The sequence below is a fragment of the Saccoglossus kowalevskii genome, chromosome 3 (genome assembly GCF_978046115.1).
Source record: "Saccoglossus kowalevskii chromosome 3, keSacKowa6.1, whole genome shotgun sequence".
In the NCBI taxonomy this organism is placed as follows: domain Eukaryota; kingdom Metazoa; phylum Hemichordata; class Enteropneusta; family Harrimaniidae; genus Saccoglossus; species Saccoglossus kowalevskii.
Window position 1 is genome coordinate 29,373,309 of NC_140643.1, and position 15,101 is coordinate 29,388,409.

Genomic DNA, 15,101 nt, shown 5'->3' on the forward strand with positions numbered 1-15,101 from the left:
TACTGTAAAATCTGTATTAGAAACCGCGGCTTCTATTAAAATGGTACAATGCAATAGAGGGGATGCGGCTTCTATTAGAGCATCTACACATATGAGAAATGATGATTTTTTGGTTCTCAATTTTTCAAAAAGAATGGGTGCGACTTCTATTAGGGATGCGGCTTCTAATACAGATTTTACGGTAGTCAATTAAATAGTGATTCATCTAGTGTTCAGATAAAAAACAAAATTATGAAACATTAGCCATGATTTGATCGTGCATCAGCATGCAGGTTGGGTAATACTTAGTCAATGGTAATTCTAATAACTAAGGTTTAATTTGAAAGTAAACTGCTTCAATACATTAGACTAGTTAATTTAATCAAAAAATTTGACATGCTAAAAATTAGACTGAAATATGCACAATAATTTAAATGTTTCAAGTATTTGTTGACGTTATAGTACCAACCCCAACCCCCATCTATATTCTAACTAGTCACACATTATCGGGACAATAAACAGATCTGAAAGGAATTATTATTATTATTATTATTATTATTATCATGATGATATATATCCATAACTGATTAAACTAAACTAAGCTGAACTAATGAACTACTTGAAATGTAATTTTCCATCATTGAAAAGGATAATTTCTTTACAACAAAAATTTAAAAATTGTAAAATATTGGGTATTAAAGTAAAATCTGAATGGGTGATATGAGCTTACAATATTATATGATTTTCATTGGAGAGTTCCATTAACAATTACTAAGATTATTAATTATACAAACCAAGTCCATTTTCATCAAGATACTTAGGTCGATTGAGTATATCCTGAGCCAGGCGTGAATGGTTATCAAAAAATTTAAATCCGACAAGTGAAGTGAAACTCATCTTGAAACCTGGATTTAAGCCACACAACAGGGCTTGCAGTTATCCCGGAGGCAGAATCACATCAGTAAATTCCATTTGTCAAATATTAAATAGAACCACAAAACAAGTAGACTTGTGATGTGTAAACATAGCTTTGCCAGTCAGTAATGAGGAATGAAAGAAGGGGACGACTGAGGTAGAAATCTACATAAGGTAATGATTGGCAGGGTGAATAAACTCTAAAAGTGCTACTGGTTTAAACCAAGCTGTAATAGTATCTGTCATAATTTGCATAACAATACCTACTCAACTACATCCAATGTTTTTGAAAGTAAAGCTATATCATTGTAAACAGAGAAACTGATCAATAATATCGGCCCTTATAGACTGTATGAACACACTTCCTGTACAGACACTAACACTGTTTATGGTTGCCATGGAAACAGAAAGGTGAGAGACATGCAATTTATTCACAGTACGTAAAGAATGTAACCACAAAGGTATGTCTGTTATATATTTTATAATTTTATGACAGTTTATTCAACTTGATTATAAGTCATCTTTTTTTAATCAAATTAAATTAAACTCAACTCAAATGTGGTAACTATGGCAACATTAGAAGATCTGGTATTTTTAGTGCAGAATAAATGTAACAATACTTAGTTCTTTTTTTTTTTTTATTATATTTGATGATGTGACCTTTGACCTTCATATATTAAAAATAGAATGATACATTATGTAATGTTCTGTACATTACAAGTGTTTATTGATAAACCCAAATCTATTCTCAATAGATTCAGTCAATACTAATGCAGTACAGCATTATGTTGGTCACAGTTTAAAATAATTGTTCAAAATTTACCATATTTAGTGAAATCCATTTTAGTTTCTTTCAATCTATACATAACATAATTCATTTATTATAAATCTGGTTATCACAAACAACTTATATAAATCATTTCAACAGTGAACGTTGGTGGCGCTATTGATGGAACAATATCAAATTAGGCCTGTGAGGGCTCTATAATCTAAACTGACCTGTTTCAAATGCATCTTCAGGAAGTTGGTTAATCTTCTGTCTTAGACTAGGACAGACTGAAAACAAAATGATTCAGAATAAGCACAGGCAAGTCAGGAAAAAAGTGATATGCATGAGTGAATTCATATATCATATATTAATTATGAGACTATAACATTTCTGTAAAAAGGGACGTAACATAATACATGAGAATGTTTTTTGAGTTAGCATGGGAGAAAATAATTAGTGTAGGGGATGGGATAGGGAATGTGAAAAGCCATTGTGTGATTGGTTCTGGCAATGATTGTGACACAGATCTTATACACATATGACATCAGTCAAAACACATGGAGATGTTTCAGTGTTTACACAATCCAAGTTTTATAGTCAAAAGTGACTACTTTGTCTGTAAATTATTCATTGATTGACTCTGGTGATGTCATAGGTCCATAGGTACTCAGCATACAATCACATAAACTTATATTTAACTCGTATACTATTCAGGTCATGCTGCGATTCATCTCATAAAACATAGTAAAATCTACAAAAATATAGCGCGCACATATTCCTATATTGAAGTGTATCAGTTTTTACCTTTTGAATGGTGAATAAAAAAGATGTGATTCCTGAATCCAATTAATAAATCTGCTTTCTTATTGAGGAATCCCACAGTGCTGAGTGTGTCATCCACTTGTATCTCAGCTTGTAATGTCTTTGTTAAATCCCACACTTTAATCATACCATCAGAACTAAGAGAAAGAAGAAGATTTTCATGATATTGTTGTTAATTATATAAAGTAAGCCAGTTAGAAAGCACCATCATAAATTTACCAACATGGTGAAACATTTAAAACTGTGAGTGTTCCCAAACTAGATAACTATTTCCACAGTAGTTCAAGGAATTTTATGTATAAAAAGACATCAAAGAAACATACTTTGAGGAAAAATAAGTAATTTGTTTCTGGTTAGTGGGCACATCACAATCAAATATAGTTTATTTTTTAGTAACATAAATATTATACTTGCTCTAATAGAAATGCACATTAACGAAAAATGGCAGTTGTATGCTGTATCATTTTAATTTAGATGTTAACACATCTCTGTCATTTATGTAAGTGTATGTACCACTGATAGAGTGAATACAGTAAACAATCATTTTTGAATTTGATATCACCAGATGTCATTTCTGAACGAGCAGTCTTCATATTACTTTTCAACCTACAAATCATTTTGATATTAGAATGTTTACATAGATTGCCCATGAGAAGAAGGATTATATTACATTTGTGATATATCCTAATATTTATGAGAATCACATGAAAGCTTACAGAGTGCCACACTGTTTGATTCTTACCTGCATGTAACGAATATTTCAAGATAATGACAAGCATCCACTTTACTAACAGCTGTTGCATGTTCTCTTTTCTTGCCGCCAACGCTACCAGTTTCATCAAACATAACGCTACCTTGATCGCTACTTACATCAGAGATTTCATCAGATATGTTTGAAGTGTGGGATGTTTTACTATACGTTAGTGGGTCTACCCTCTTCAGTTCATGTAGCTGTACTGAACCAGTAGAATGTCCACACAGAAATATAATACCCTGATAAACAAAATATACATAAATGTATTAAATGTATTTATGAATACATTATTACACTATACTATACTGTACACCGTATATATGAAAAGAAACAGTTGTAGATCTTTTTACAGTATCTGTACACATCATTAAATTTAATGTCAAAATAATTTGTTTCAGTGTACTTTATTGAACTGTATGGATACAACATATTGCCTTGTCTTGTTGTAAGTGCAAATTACCATGCATGTGATAATATAGCATAAATTATGTGACTGAAGAGGCTTGGTGTACATGGGTCATCAAGAATATACAGTTTTATACTGTACTAAACCAGCATCAGTTGTATTGAATATGTTTTATAGGCATCTAAGTTGGCTTGGCAAGTTTCCGAAATGTTCATAAAATCAGAAATTTATTCTTATCCATACAAAATAGCGTTTCGTGTCATCTTGGTGTCCATAATAACATTCCAGACAAATGAAAACAGCAGCAATGTTATGAAAATCAAACCCCCTTGCTATCACAGAATTGACACTGATCAGTGCTTAGGAACTTAAAACTCATCTATGGAATTTTAAATTTAACTTCATGAGTCTAAATGAGGATTTGTGCTATATATATATACAAATAAACTTACTATTATAGTAAAGTCTGTTATAGTTGTAGCAACACTGACTTCATATAGTAACTCTAGACTAGGCAGTCGCCAACACTGGAATAGTACATCATCTCTTGGGTGACATCGAGTAATTAACATACTGTCAGCAACGTTGTAACGAATATCTAAAATCTGAAGAAAAGGAAATAATGCTTCCCAATCATTCAACCAGCTAGCAGGAAATGGCTATATTCAGATGCTATCAATGGCTGTATTCAGTGGATATCAATCCACTTTGATGTGTCTTTTTATTGATAAGATATAGGAATAGTTTTATAGTTTTTTCTGTTTGAAATTACCTACATGACCATTTTTTATTCTAAAATAATATTTACACTGGCAAAGGCCCAGTCTAATAATTCATCCTCTCGGGAAAAATAATTAAACTTTTTTGTCAGGGTTTATTCAATAAAAAGATTATAATATGACCACATTGAACTGTACAAATCATTTATGATGAGAGAAAACAAAGCACTTTCAAATTACATTACAAGAAGATTATCAACACATGTTTTAAACTCACCCCATCTTTATTGGCTTGTAGGACAAAGTGTCTCATACCAAACACATTTGGGTCCATGAATAACACACGACCATCCTGGGAGGCAAAATAAAAACATGTGTTGTTATGAATTTCATACTACATCACTTGTACAACATTTTCTTTGAATCTTTTTATCTGTCTTTGTGTTATTTTTTAAAATAAAATCTGTGCCAGTCGGTCCACATATTTAATTATGTTCAAGCAAACCAAATATACAAAATCATATAATTGTCAAATATTTACAAAAATCAAGTGAAATATCTGAGTTATTGGAATAAAATCATGACTGTAAAAACATGAAATGAATAAATTTACATAACTTAAATGTTTAAAACACACTTTGGGTAAACCAAACACCTTTCATAGTCAAAAAAATATCCCCATCATGTAACTTGATAATTTGTTCAGCGCCTGTGTTGGTGTTTATGACATGTTTCACTGAATTGGTGCCTTTGATATTTTACTAAGGCAACTTTCACTAGATTATCCAGAGTACATAACTTACCTGCATTCCTAATAGTACAAACATGGTTTTATCGGCACACACAAATCCTTCCTCAGTCCAATACATAGCAGGACAGTTAATTGAGCATAATGAACAACATTCTACTATAGGTTCTATTCCCATACCACCTGTAGCAGTTGCACGGTGATTATGGCTGTTTCCATGTCCAAACAGACCACCTTTCTTACTTGATGGTGGACGACTTCTGAAATAAATGAAATTTTTCAAGTTAATTTAGTATTTTGGCATTGATATTAATAAACAGTATTGATTATTATAACATGGTTTAATAGTCTGAATCTAGCCATCTGATTGGCCAAGCAAAGTCTTATATCTGTGATTCATAACTAGCTTAAATATCTGAAAAGATCACAAAACTGGGAGCACTGTTCACAGGGATTGTGTATGTATGATCAACTGACCAAAATAGGAAACCCTGGTACAAGTAAAAATACTAATTATTGTTGCCGAAAATGCTAATATTATTGTGTATTTGGCTCGACATAAGCAAATACAAAGATTCACGACTAAAGACATTTAATTTATTTTTTGCTTCTTTTTTGTGTGTGGAAAAATGTTTGATCGGTATTTAACCCCAGTTAGTTGAAATATACTAGAATTTGTGTGACTTTTCTCATGTGCCTCGTCTATCTACGCATAAGTTCTATTGAGTGCGCTCTAGAAAACGAATTAAACTCTTATCACTAAAATTAATTAGAATGCCAGTTCACACAAATACAACACAAAATTTGCATGAAAATCATTAAATAATGCAATATATTACTACTACATGTAGGTGTTTTTAAAAACCAACAACACTTCATCTTTCTTAGAAATAGCAGTGTAATCCAAGAAAAGACATTGGTTGAATTGAAAATTTACACATAGCAACATGATATAAACAGCAATTTTGTGACATATTTCTCATATGATCACATTATAAGGAGGTTATAAACAGTATGCTCAGGGATTTGGTAGCGGATATAAGACCTTTCTGGGGGAAAATTAGCATATAAGCATGGTTATTTTTCTTTCAACAAATATGTTAATTTTCCCAAGATAGGTCTTATATCTGCTACAAAATGCCCTTGCTTGCAGTTTATAACCTCTAATTAAAAGATCAGTGACTATCTTATTTGCATAAATGACAGGCTTATATAGCAATTTTTTTTAAAACAAGAGAAGTAGAAAAAAACTACATTGGTGGCGCTGTAGAATCATCCTCCTGCTCCTCTTCTTTCTTCTGTTGTTGTCGGAACATTAACTGCATTGTATGTAAATTCCAAACATGTGTGCGAGTGGCAGGATCACTCCTGTAATATATTCAAGAGAATCATGTATATTTAGCCATCTAGTGAAGCAATGTTATAGTCAAAACCACAACTATGCTGAAAACAATTTTTTATGTTCACAAAAATATCCAGAGTCAGTGACGGTCATGAAATTTTGCAGTAGTAAACATTTAACTGGAAACACCATCAGACAGAGATTTAGAGAGTCTTTCTCAATATGATATCTTCATGAACAGAACATAAACTGTTTACGTATCATGTAACCTCGCAGAAAAAGCAGCGTCATCTATATTATATTAGACTGGTGCAGTCGGGGCGATTTATTTGTTTTTGTGGTTAAAATAAAATAAAAAAATTTCCTGTAACTGTGACTGGTTCATTTTGCATGGCCCTCTATCGACACTGCAGAAACCTGTGGATTTTTCAACGGGTAATTATGTTAATGAGTGTTCTAATTGACAATCATCTAAGCAAATCACAACGTCTCTTCAACTGACCTTTGACCGAGAAGACGTCGGCTGATTGTAGCAGCTGATTTTTTTTTTAATTCTGCGACTAGTACGAGTTACTTTTTAAGTCTATTTACGATGACTACGACAAACTTGAATTTCAACGTGCCGTTTCAACATTGGGTCTGCAGTGTGACCTTTACCATGTTGACCTCATTATGCACGTATTTCCATGCCCACCTCATTATAGTATGTGCATTCATGAATATTTAATAGCAATGAATTTCCTGCAGAATAAACTAGTCGGGGTGATTTCGCGCTAACACCTCCATTTCGCAAAATTTGGTATTTTATTTAAACTACAAAAACAAATTAATCGCCCTGACTGCGCCAGTCTAATATTATATCAACATATAATACTCGCATAATAAAGTTGTAATACATCACAAATAAGTGACTAGCGTAGAAAATTAATGAATATTGAAACCATTAGATTTAATATAGTAAAGTATTGTTATAAAAACATGGGTATGTAACACTTCAATATTTGGTGCAAGAGACTTACTTTGTTGAATAAAGCCAGACTTCATAAGGTCTTATTAGAATATATACTATGTTTAATTCTCTCAGATATGATACAGCTAATATATGCTGCAATGGTGATATTGGTGGCGGTGGTAAAACAGTTGACAGGTTTTTTTGATCTTCAATAGAAATCATTCTTATACTGGAACATAAAACAATAACAAATTACCGGTACATTGCATAAAAGGCCAGAACAATTGTGCTGTATCAAATAAACTAATATTTCATTAGTAACACTGGGTAGCTTGGTTCAAATAAACCATGGTTACTAAGCAACCATAAACAAACTAAGGCAAACATAAACAGTATATAGAAAATTTGACAAAAAATCAAGGAATGATGAGAAGAGCAAGTCAAATACTGTAGAATACTTTATTTTCGCTTGGAATTTATTTTCGCTATTTTCGCTGAAGGGATGTTTCCGTGAAAATAAAATCCAGCGAATATACTTTTTTTCCTATATTTTACATTAAACTCATCAAAAATCAGTGAAAATAAATTCCACACAAAACACCCTAAAAGCCTTTTCAGCGAAAATCAATTCCAGCTAAAATAAAGTATTCCACAGTAGTTTTAATAGCAAACTTCATGCATGGATACAATTACTTGCAATTCTACTATATATTTCATACAACCTTAACTGCAGGGAAGAGCTATCCAAGAGGCAAACCAGAAATACACAATTTAAATAAATAACTGTATTATGTCCAGTACATAAAATAACTTAATGCATTAGGAGAGCCTGATTGGCTACCCAAGCCTAACCCCTAACCCCTAACCGTCAGACCAATCAGAGAGCAGCATGTTTGTTGAGAGTTTATTCAACTTATCAAATTCTTCCTTGTATACATGCTTCAACTCAACTATATACAATTTGATATAATTGAATGAGATGTTACTGTTAAAGTCAAATATTACAAACCTGCTATCTTCACCAACTGCCATAACTCGACTTGTTTTATTTTCACCATGTACCACTGTTAGAAGTGAGGTCTTACATCTAGATAGCGCCCAGAATGATGCCACTGTATTCAGTGACCATACAGAGAGATTTCTTCTAGTTGCTGTCCATAGCAGCTTATCATTGGTTAGTCCCATCCATTCTACTCCTTCAGTTGCTACTTGCATACTATAAACATGTAGATAACCAAATGAAATTTATAAGTTTACCGAGAAATTTGTAAAAACCTTGGTGGGAAATCATGTGAATATAGTTACATCCTTATAATTGTTTTCAGATTTTGGGAATACCATTTTTGCTCTAATAGTAACCTATGCAATTTGGTAAATTACAGGTGTATTGGCAAAATAAGTCATATTTGATCACATGCAATTTTGGGTTTATCGGTATATGCACTTCTATTAGAGATGTGCACTTCTAATAGTTATATTGTTATACAGAAAGTATTATTTAAGCAGTTCAAGAGCACTGTACCTGCCTATTAAGCTAAGCTCCATGGAGAAGTGTAAACAGCTGCCATGATACTATTGGTATTCAGATCTATAGAATTGTGTAATTTTCCACAATTTTCTACCAAACAGTGATGTACATGTATGTTTGTATCATTATATCCAGAGTTTGCTCAATTAGGGGCACAATATTTGCTCTATTAGAAGCATATCTCCAATAGATTTGCCAACAAACCATCAAAAGCATTAATTGCATACTAGATCATTCAAATATTACTTATTTGGCAATAGACAAACATTTGTCATTCACGCAAGCATGTGCGCTACTACTAGTAATAGAGAAAATACCTTAATAGCCATTATCAGTGCATCACTTGATAAACACAGTGACAATGCAATCACTACAAAAATCATACAGTTGACCGATTTGAAACTGAACAAGAAGTAAAGCAACAATGGCAGATGATAAATCAGAGAATGTAAACAATGCAAAGTGACTCACACATAAAGACACTCCATTACATCTAATGACCATACTCTAACTGTACCATCCAAAGATGATGTCATCACTAAAGACGAACTCTCTGGATGTAATAATTGATTGGTAATGGCCTTAGCATGGCCACGTAAAGTTGTTACCAGACCACCAGTCAGACTCCATACTTTTACTGAGTAAGACAATAAGATAAATGTTATTATTGTATTGTATAAAATTGTGTATATGTCGTATGAGACCTATATCAAACACAATATGATTGGACAACTATACTAGCTAGTAATTGTGGCAATTATACAACCAAATAATAAATACCTTCAGCATCTGCAGATGATGTTACTAATAATCTAGCCTTCAATGAATATCTGCATCCAGTGATAGTGGTTCTATGAGCACTGTGAAATTAGGTAACACAATATGAAATGGTGAATCAATATAGTATGTTAGACTGCTATATTCATATATTCAATTAACTATTTGGGAAAATTTGAGCCAAATTTTGAATATTATATCCAGGGCTTCAAATATTTAACATGAAATTAAAATAAATACAGATTTAATAAAATGCTGTTTTTCTTTATTTATATTGGTAAACACTTTGATATAGGTTTTCTAAACTATGCTAATATATGTGACTTTTGCAAATTAGTATTTAGAATCCATCGCATGCAATCACAGCAAGTAGTAGAACGCCAAGCGAGCAATTTTTAATATCAGACCATCTATCATAATTATGATTATTTTTTAGTACACTCACCCTTCAAGTTTAAATAACTGATTACCATCCATGTCATAGCAAAATACATCAGTTTCTGAACAGCAATATAGATGTTGTAAATGCTGATCTAGTTCAACTTTCTTAACCCAACTACCTCCAACAGCAGTCAACTCTTTCCTGTGTGCACAAAAGCAGTAATGATCAGGAGTTTGCCTTACATGGTTGGTGGTATATGAGAGATAATTATTGATATGAGACATCAGTGAAACTACTATAAGCCAATTTGTGAGAGAAAAATATTCAAAGGGAATCTCAACATTTCTAAAGATTGAAAAAGTCAGTGAGGGCACTGTTGCAAAATATGACTGGAGATAATGCATGGCACCATGTACTATAGTGGCCATTGCTCTTACACTCAACATGGAAATATGGTGATATAACATAATATGTGTCATGTAGACAACTATATTTATCATTAATTTAATTATGCAAAATGAAAATGCATGCACCATACCCTGGTAGTTGTCACAGAGCATGTGTTGAATACCTCATATCAAACCAGAAGGAAACTGCAAAACTAATATATTACGTACAACTAAAACACCTACATAATTTCATACAGGAGTGTATTATATTTCAATTAGCATAATTTTAACAAGCTTTACCATTACAATGTTCTAGTATAGATGAAATATATGCACAAACTCACTTGAGAAAAAGAGCATAGTTAGCCATCGGTTTGATTTCCTTCCATACTCTGTCTGCTACTTGGCGAAATTCCCAGATCTTAAAAAATGAAGTGAATTTCATATAATGGAAAAAACAGTGAATGTAAAATTATCACTACTGTGAATAACATGAATAGTCTACATTGTTGTCCTACTGCTGAATAAAATAACATTATAGTTGATTCATGTTGTGTACTAGAGAAAAACCCACATAAGTTGATGATTTCACACTGCAAATCCATCAAAAATGCCCTCAGTTACGACAACATTTACCATATAAGGGACGACGTCAAAAGATCGATGTCGGATAAAAAACTTATTTCCTTTAGTTTGGGGCTAGGGGGGTTTTGACCTCAAAAAGTTTCCATCCTACAAAAACGATTTTAGTTTTTAATGAAGTCAAAAAAATCTTGGAGTATTTGTAGTTCGATTTGTTTCTATCCAATTATGGACAGAAATAACCGAAAAACGAAAAAAAAAAAGAAAAATGGTTTGGTTCGTGTCTAAATCTGTGCGTCAAATGAGGTGCATTCAAGTTTGTAAAATCTTTTTACACCCACCTGACAACCAACTGCTATGCAATACTACTGTCCGATTATCAATTTGTATTTAATGGTGAATGTAGTCTGACGCCATGACCAATATTTATCAATTAAGTTTCAGTGGGGGTAGGGGGGTTTGGAAAAAAACTAAAGGAATTAAGTTTTTTATCGGACATCAATCTTTTGACGTCGTCCCTAAAATGTCTTAAATTGTAAGACAGTTGACATAAAACTGATAGAATGAACATAGAACTCATTTTCATCACATCAGGATCAAAACAACATATATGTATTGTACCAAGAATATAAGAGTGATGCATTCATGTATACCATATGTTATATTCTTCACTCTGCTGTATGTCACTATCATTAAGTGTTAGCAGAAGGATTCTTAATAAATCAAATGACTTTCATTTTTTTTAACTCCAGTTGATGCAGCTTGGCATTAAACCACTTGCGTCATTTTCACCAAAATCATATTGTTTCTACCCATCAAGCAAATTTACTGACAACGGTAATATTTCAGATACGGAATAGCATTTTAAATATAATTTACCAAGATGATAAACAGTTAGCCATTGATCTAATTCACTGACCTCTTCACCTCATTACAACATACTACTGACATACGGTATAAAGTACACTGTACACTAATTGTAATTACAGTAACTATCCCTGTGTGGTTAACTCACCTTTGTTCCTTTCACTCCTCCTGTTATCAGCTCATCTCTTACAGGATTAAAGAGAATGAACATTACAGAACTCAAATCGGAACTTACAGAACACGTCTCATCAAAATCTCTGTTGAGAACCTGAAAAAAAAATATTCACTTCATAAAACAAACAAATTTAAATCAAAAAAGATATGTACAACTCATCACTTAAATTTTGCAGAAGACTGAGAAACAATCCTTTTCTAAACACATTACTTGCTGAAAGCTTTCACAGACATACTAGAATCAAAGCAATATGTTGAGCTATTCTGTATTGAATTCAAATATTTGTTAAGAATAAGCTCAGATATTTCAGGATAATAGTGCATTATAACTACCGGGATATAATGATTCAGTAGTACAACTGAATGTTGTTTTGATCTTAAATTGAAAGCAGATTAAACCTCAAAACAAATAGTTTTACTGAATTAAAATGGAATTAACTACTGGATTAAAATGCTTGGCAAATAAAAGATTAAACAAATCATCAGGGTATACTGCCTTATCTTTCCAATTGAAAGTTGGCTGTATTTTTTGTCTGTGTCAAACTGCTTGTTTGCTTAACAATTTGGCTATACTCCATGTATTATTTACACCCCAGGGTCTACTTTGATTTATACCATAGGATCTGTCCATGTGGTACAAAACAAAGACATGTATCACATGATATCAAAATACATTTTGAGAATCTAATAAAGGAGATTAACCTACTTTCTCTCTTTATTGTTATTAGACAAAGGGTTTTAGAGAAGAAAACTATAAGTCAGCCAAGAAAAATACCAATGGGATTAGGAGGGCAAAAAAGGATTATCGTAAACTACCTTTCTCAAACAATTGCAGAGGTCAAGAGAGTTGACACATAGAAGATTAGCCATTATAATATATATAGGTTAAGCAGGTCATTCAATATCTTTAAGTCACAACAGACCAGAGTGAAACAGGTTATTGTTCAGCACATATTTTCACTTATAAGGTAGCATAAAGTATCATGTTTTAAGTGTATATCAGAATTAAAAATCAAAACTTGTGTTGTCAAAATTCACAGTAATCAAATTAATAATTAACACAATTAAATACTGGCAAAATGAATTTTAAAATGGAATAATGTAAGTTACACCAAAAAATAATAAAAATCAACATGATTTTTTTTTGTTTCTGGGTCTTACTTTATTCTGAGGAACCTCAGAACAATTCTTATTGCATGTATATTTTGTCATAGTTTCATCCAGAATCATTATGTTCATATATTAAACAATACTTATTCATGATAAAAATATTCAAGATCATATTAAGTTGATATGTGTAATTTGAATGAAGCATGCCACACTGCATGTCTGCTGTGTGCCACTAAACATTAAAGTATACATTGTAGATATACTTACCCTTAATGAAAAATCTTTGCCTAAACAAAAATATACATTATATTTTCTTGCATAAATAATTTTTCTCAATAATCTGTTCTGGTATTTGGGATAACTCATTGATCTAACCACTGCAAAATGAAAAAAAATATTACAGGGTGATATCAACTGATTAGAGAACAATTGTAGAAACTTTAATGTTTTAATTCATGATATAGTCCACTGCCTATTGTCAGTATACATGAACACACATTTTCTTTTTTGGGTGATTTTGCCCTTCTAGAAAATATATAAAGAGTATCATTATGGACAACCTTTTTATGACCATACTAAAGTAAATTCACTCGAAGTCATTGGCCACTAATTTCATCCCAACATGCTAGATAGACAATGACCACCTGTTGGACATAGGACATGGCCACTCTCGGGGTGGTAAATAAACATTGATCTAAAATGTGACGGAATGTCCAAGCATAACCTAACATGTATCTAGCTTAAAACTAGCTAAACTTACTGGTAATTACTTTAAAATACTGGAATTTTATGAAAAAGGAAAGCTAAACAGCCAAAACTCAACGTGCAGTTTTTTAATTAATTTGTTCTACAATGACGAGTAAATATACATTTAAATGAGAGATTTAAGCATTACTCAAATCAAAAGATGATTTTCTTACCTATGTTTTCTAGGGCATCTTTGTTCCATGTACAGATACCTCTAGTGTCTAAAAATATGAATTCTCTTGTCCTTGGGTTGTATGTAACTGATGAAAAATTGAAGAATACTGAGTTAATCTTATGACATGACAAATTAACTTTCATCACTCAAGAGTATGAAAGTCCTGTGTTTCTTTAGCATGATACAGTTGCTCAAGTTTATAGTGACATCATTGTTATTGACTGTTTTTTATAATACTACTGCCTCAGTTGTTTTTTTCATAACAGAATAATTACAGAAAGCTGGTTAATACACAGTTTAAAAAAAAAATAATAAAAAATTCAAATCTGAAATGCTTACCATCAACCAGATCAGTCAGCATCTTATTGTGTTCATAATGACCTCTCTGTTGAAATCCATATGGTATCTGGTTAAAATTAGCTTTCTCCCCATATTTATCCGGTGTTCCACTCTCACAAGTCTCTTCTTTATCCGGTGTTCCACTCTTACAAGTCTCTGCTTCGTTATCATCTCGATCTTTACCTGGTGTTTCACTTTTATAAAAGTCATCTTTGCTGTCATCCAAGTCATTATCAGAATCCTCTTCATATAAAACTGGGTATTCCATTTCTTCAATGATGACATCATCAATTATGTCCAGGCTATACTTTCCAGAGTTTGAACCAAGGTCTAGATCTTGATTGAGATCCATTTCTGTGGTGGAGACGTTTTCTACTGAGATCTCACTCATTATGGATAAAGTCAGTTAGGATTTAAGTTCTCATAAAGTCATCGATTCTCAGCATTCACATATTTATTGACTTTCATTGATGCTGAACAATTGACATAATAGTTTATTGTTGTTACCAACAACCACACATTGTTACTATCCTCATTCCAATCACCCTCTACCTATGACAATACAGAGATCAACATCGGTGTACATTCATTGCCTATCAGTCTACAATAAAGATGGTGATTGATT

The 15,101-nt window shown here is 32.2% G+C and overlaps 1 protein-coding gene across 1 annotated transcript in view; it reads right to left on the reverse strand.

The window, feature by feature from the left end:
• The window catches only part of LOC102809590 (uncharacterized), a 33,079-nt gene extending 18,062 nt beyond the window's left edge, over positions 1 to 15,017 (reverse strand). The window contains exons 1-18 of the mRNA XM_085497440.1: positions 14,477 to 15,017; positions 14,136 to 14,222; positions 13,483 to 13,592; positions 12,080 to 12,199; positions 10,827 to 10,903; positions 10,157 to 10,294; positions 9,715 to 9,794; positions 9,406 to 9,571; positions 8,416 to 8,622; positions 7,474 to 7,635; positions 6,367 to 6,480; positions 5,168 to 5,372; positions 4,642 to 4,716; positions 4,098 to 4,250; positions 3,228 to 3,478; positions 2,468 to 2,622; positions 1,894 to 1,950; positions 774 to 917 (exon numbers count right to left, since the gene is read on the reverse strand). Of these exons, the coding sequence (XP_085353566.1) occupies positions 774 to 917; positions 1,894 to 1,950; positions 2,468 to 2,622; positions 3,228 to 3,478; positions 4,098 to 4,250; positions 4,642 to 4,716; positions 5,168 to 5,372; positions 6,367 to 6,480; positions 7,474 to 7,635; positions 8,416 to 8,622; positions 9,406 to 9,571; positions 9,715 to 9,794; positions 10,157 to 10,294; positions 10,827 to 10,903; positions 12,080 to 12,199; positions 13,483 to 13,592; positions 14,136 to 14,222; positions 14,477 to 14,867 (2,692 nt within the window). The 5' untranslated portion in view covers positions 14,868 to 15,017. The remainder of the gene's footprint in view (positions 1 to 773; positions 918 to 1,893; positions 1,951 to 2,467; positions 2,623 to 3,227; positions 3,479 to 4,097; positions 4,251 to 4,641; positions 4,717 to 5,167; positions 5,373 to 6,366; positions 6,481 to 7,473; positions 7,636 to 8,415; positions 8,623 to 9,405; positions 9,572 to 9,714; positions 9,795 to 10,156; positions 10,295 to 10,826; positions 10,904 to 12,079; positions 12,200 to 13,482; positions 13,593 to 14,135; positions 14,223 to 14,476) is intronic.
• Positions 15,018 to 15,101: the final 84 nt, after the last annotated feature.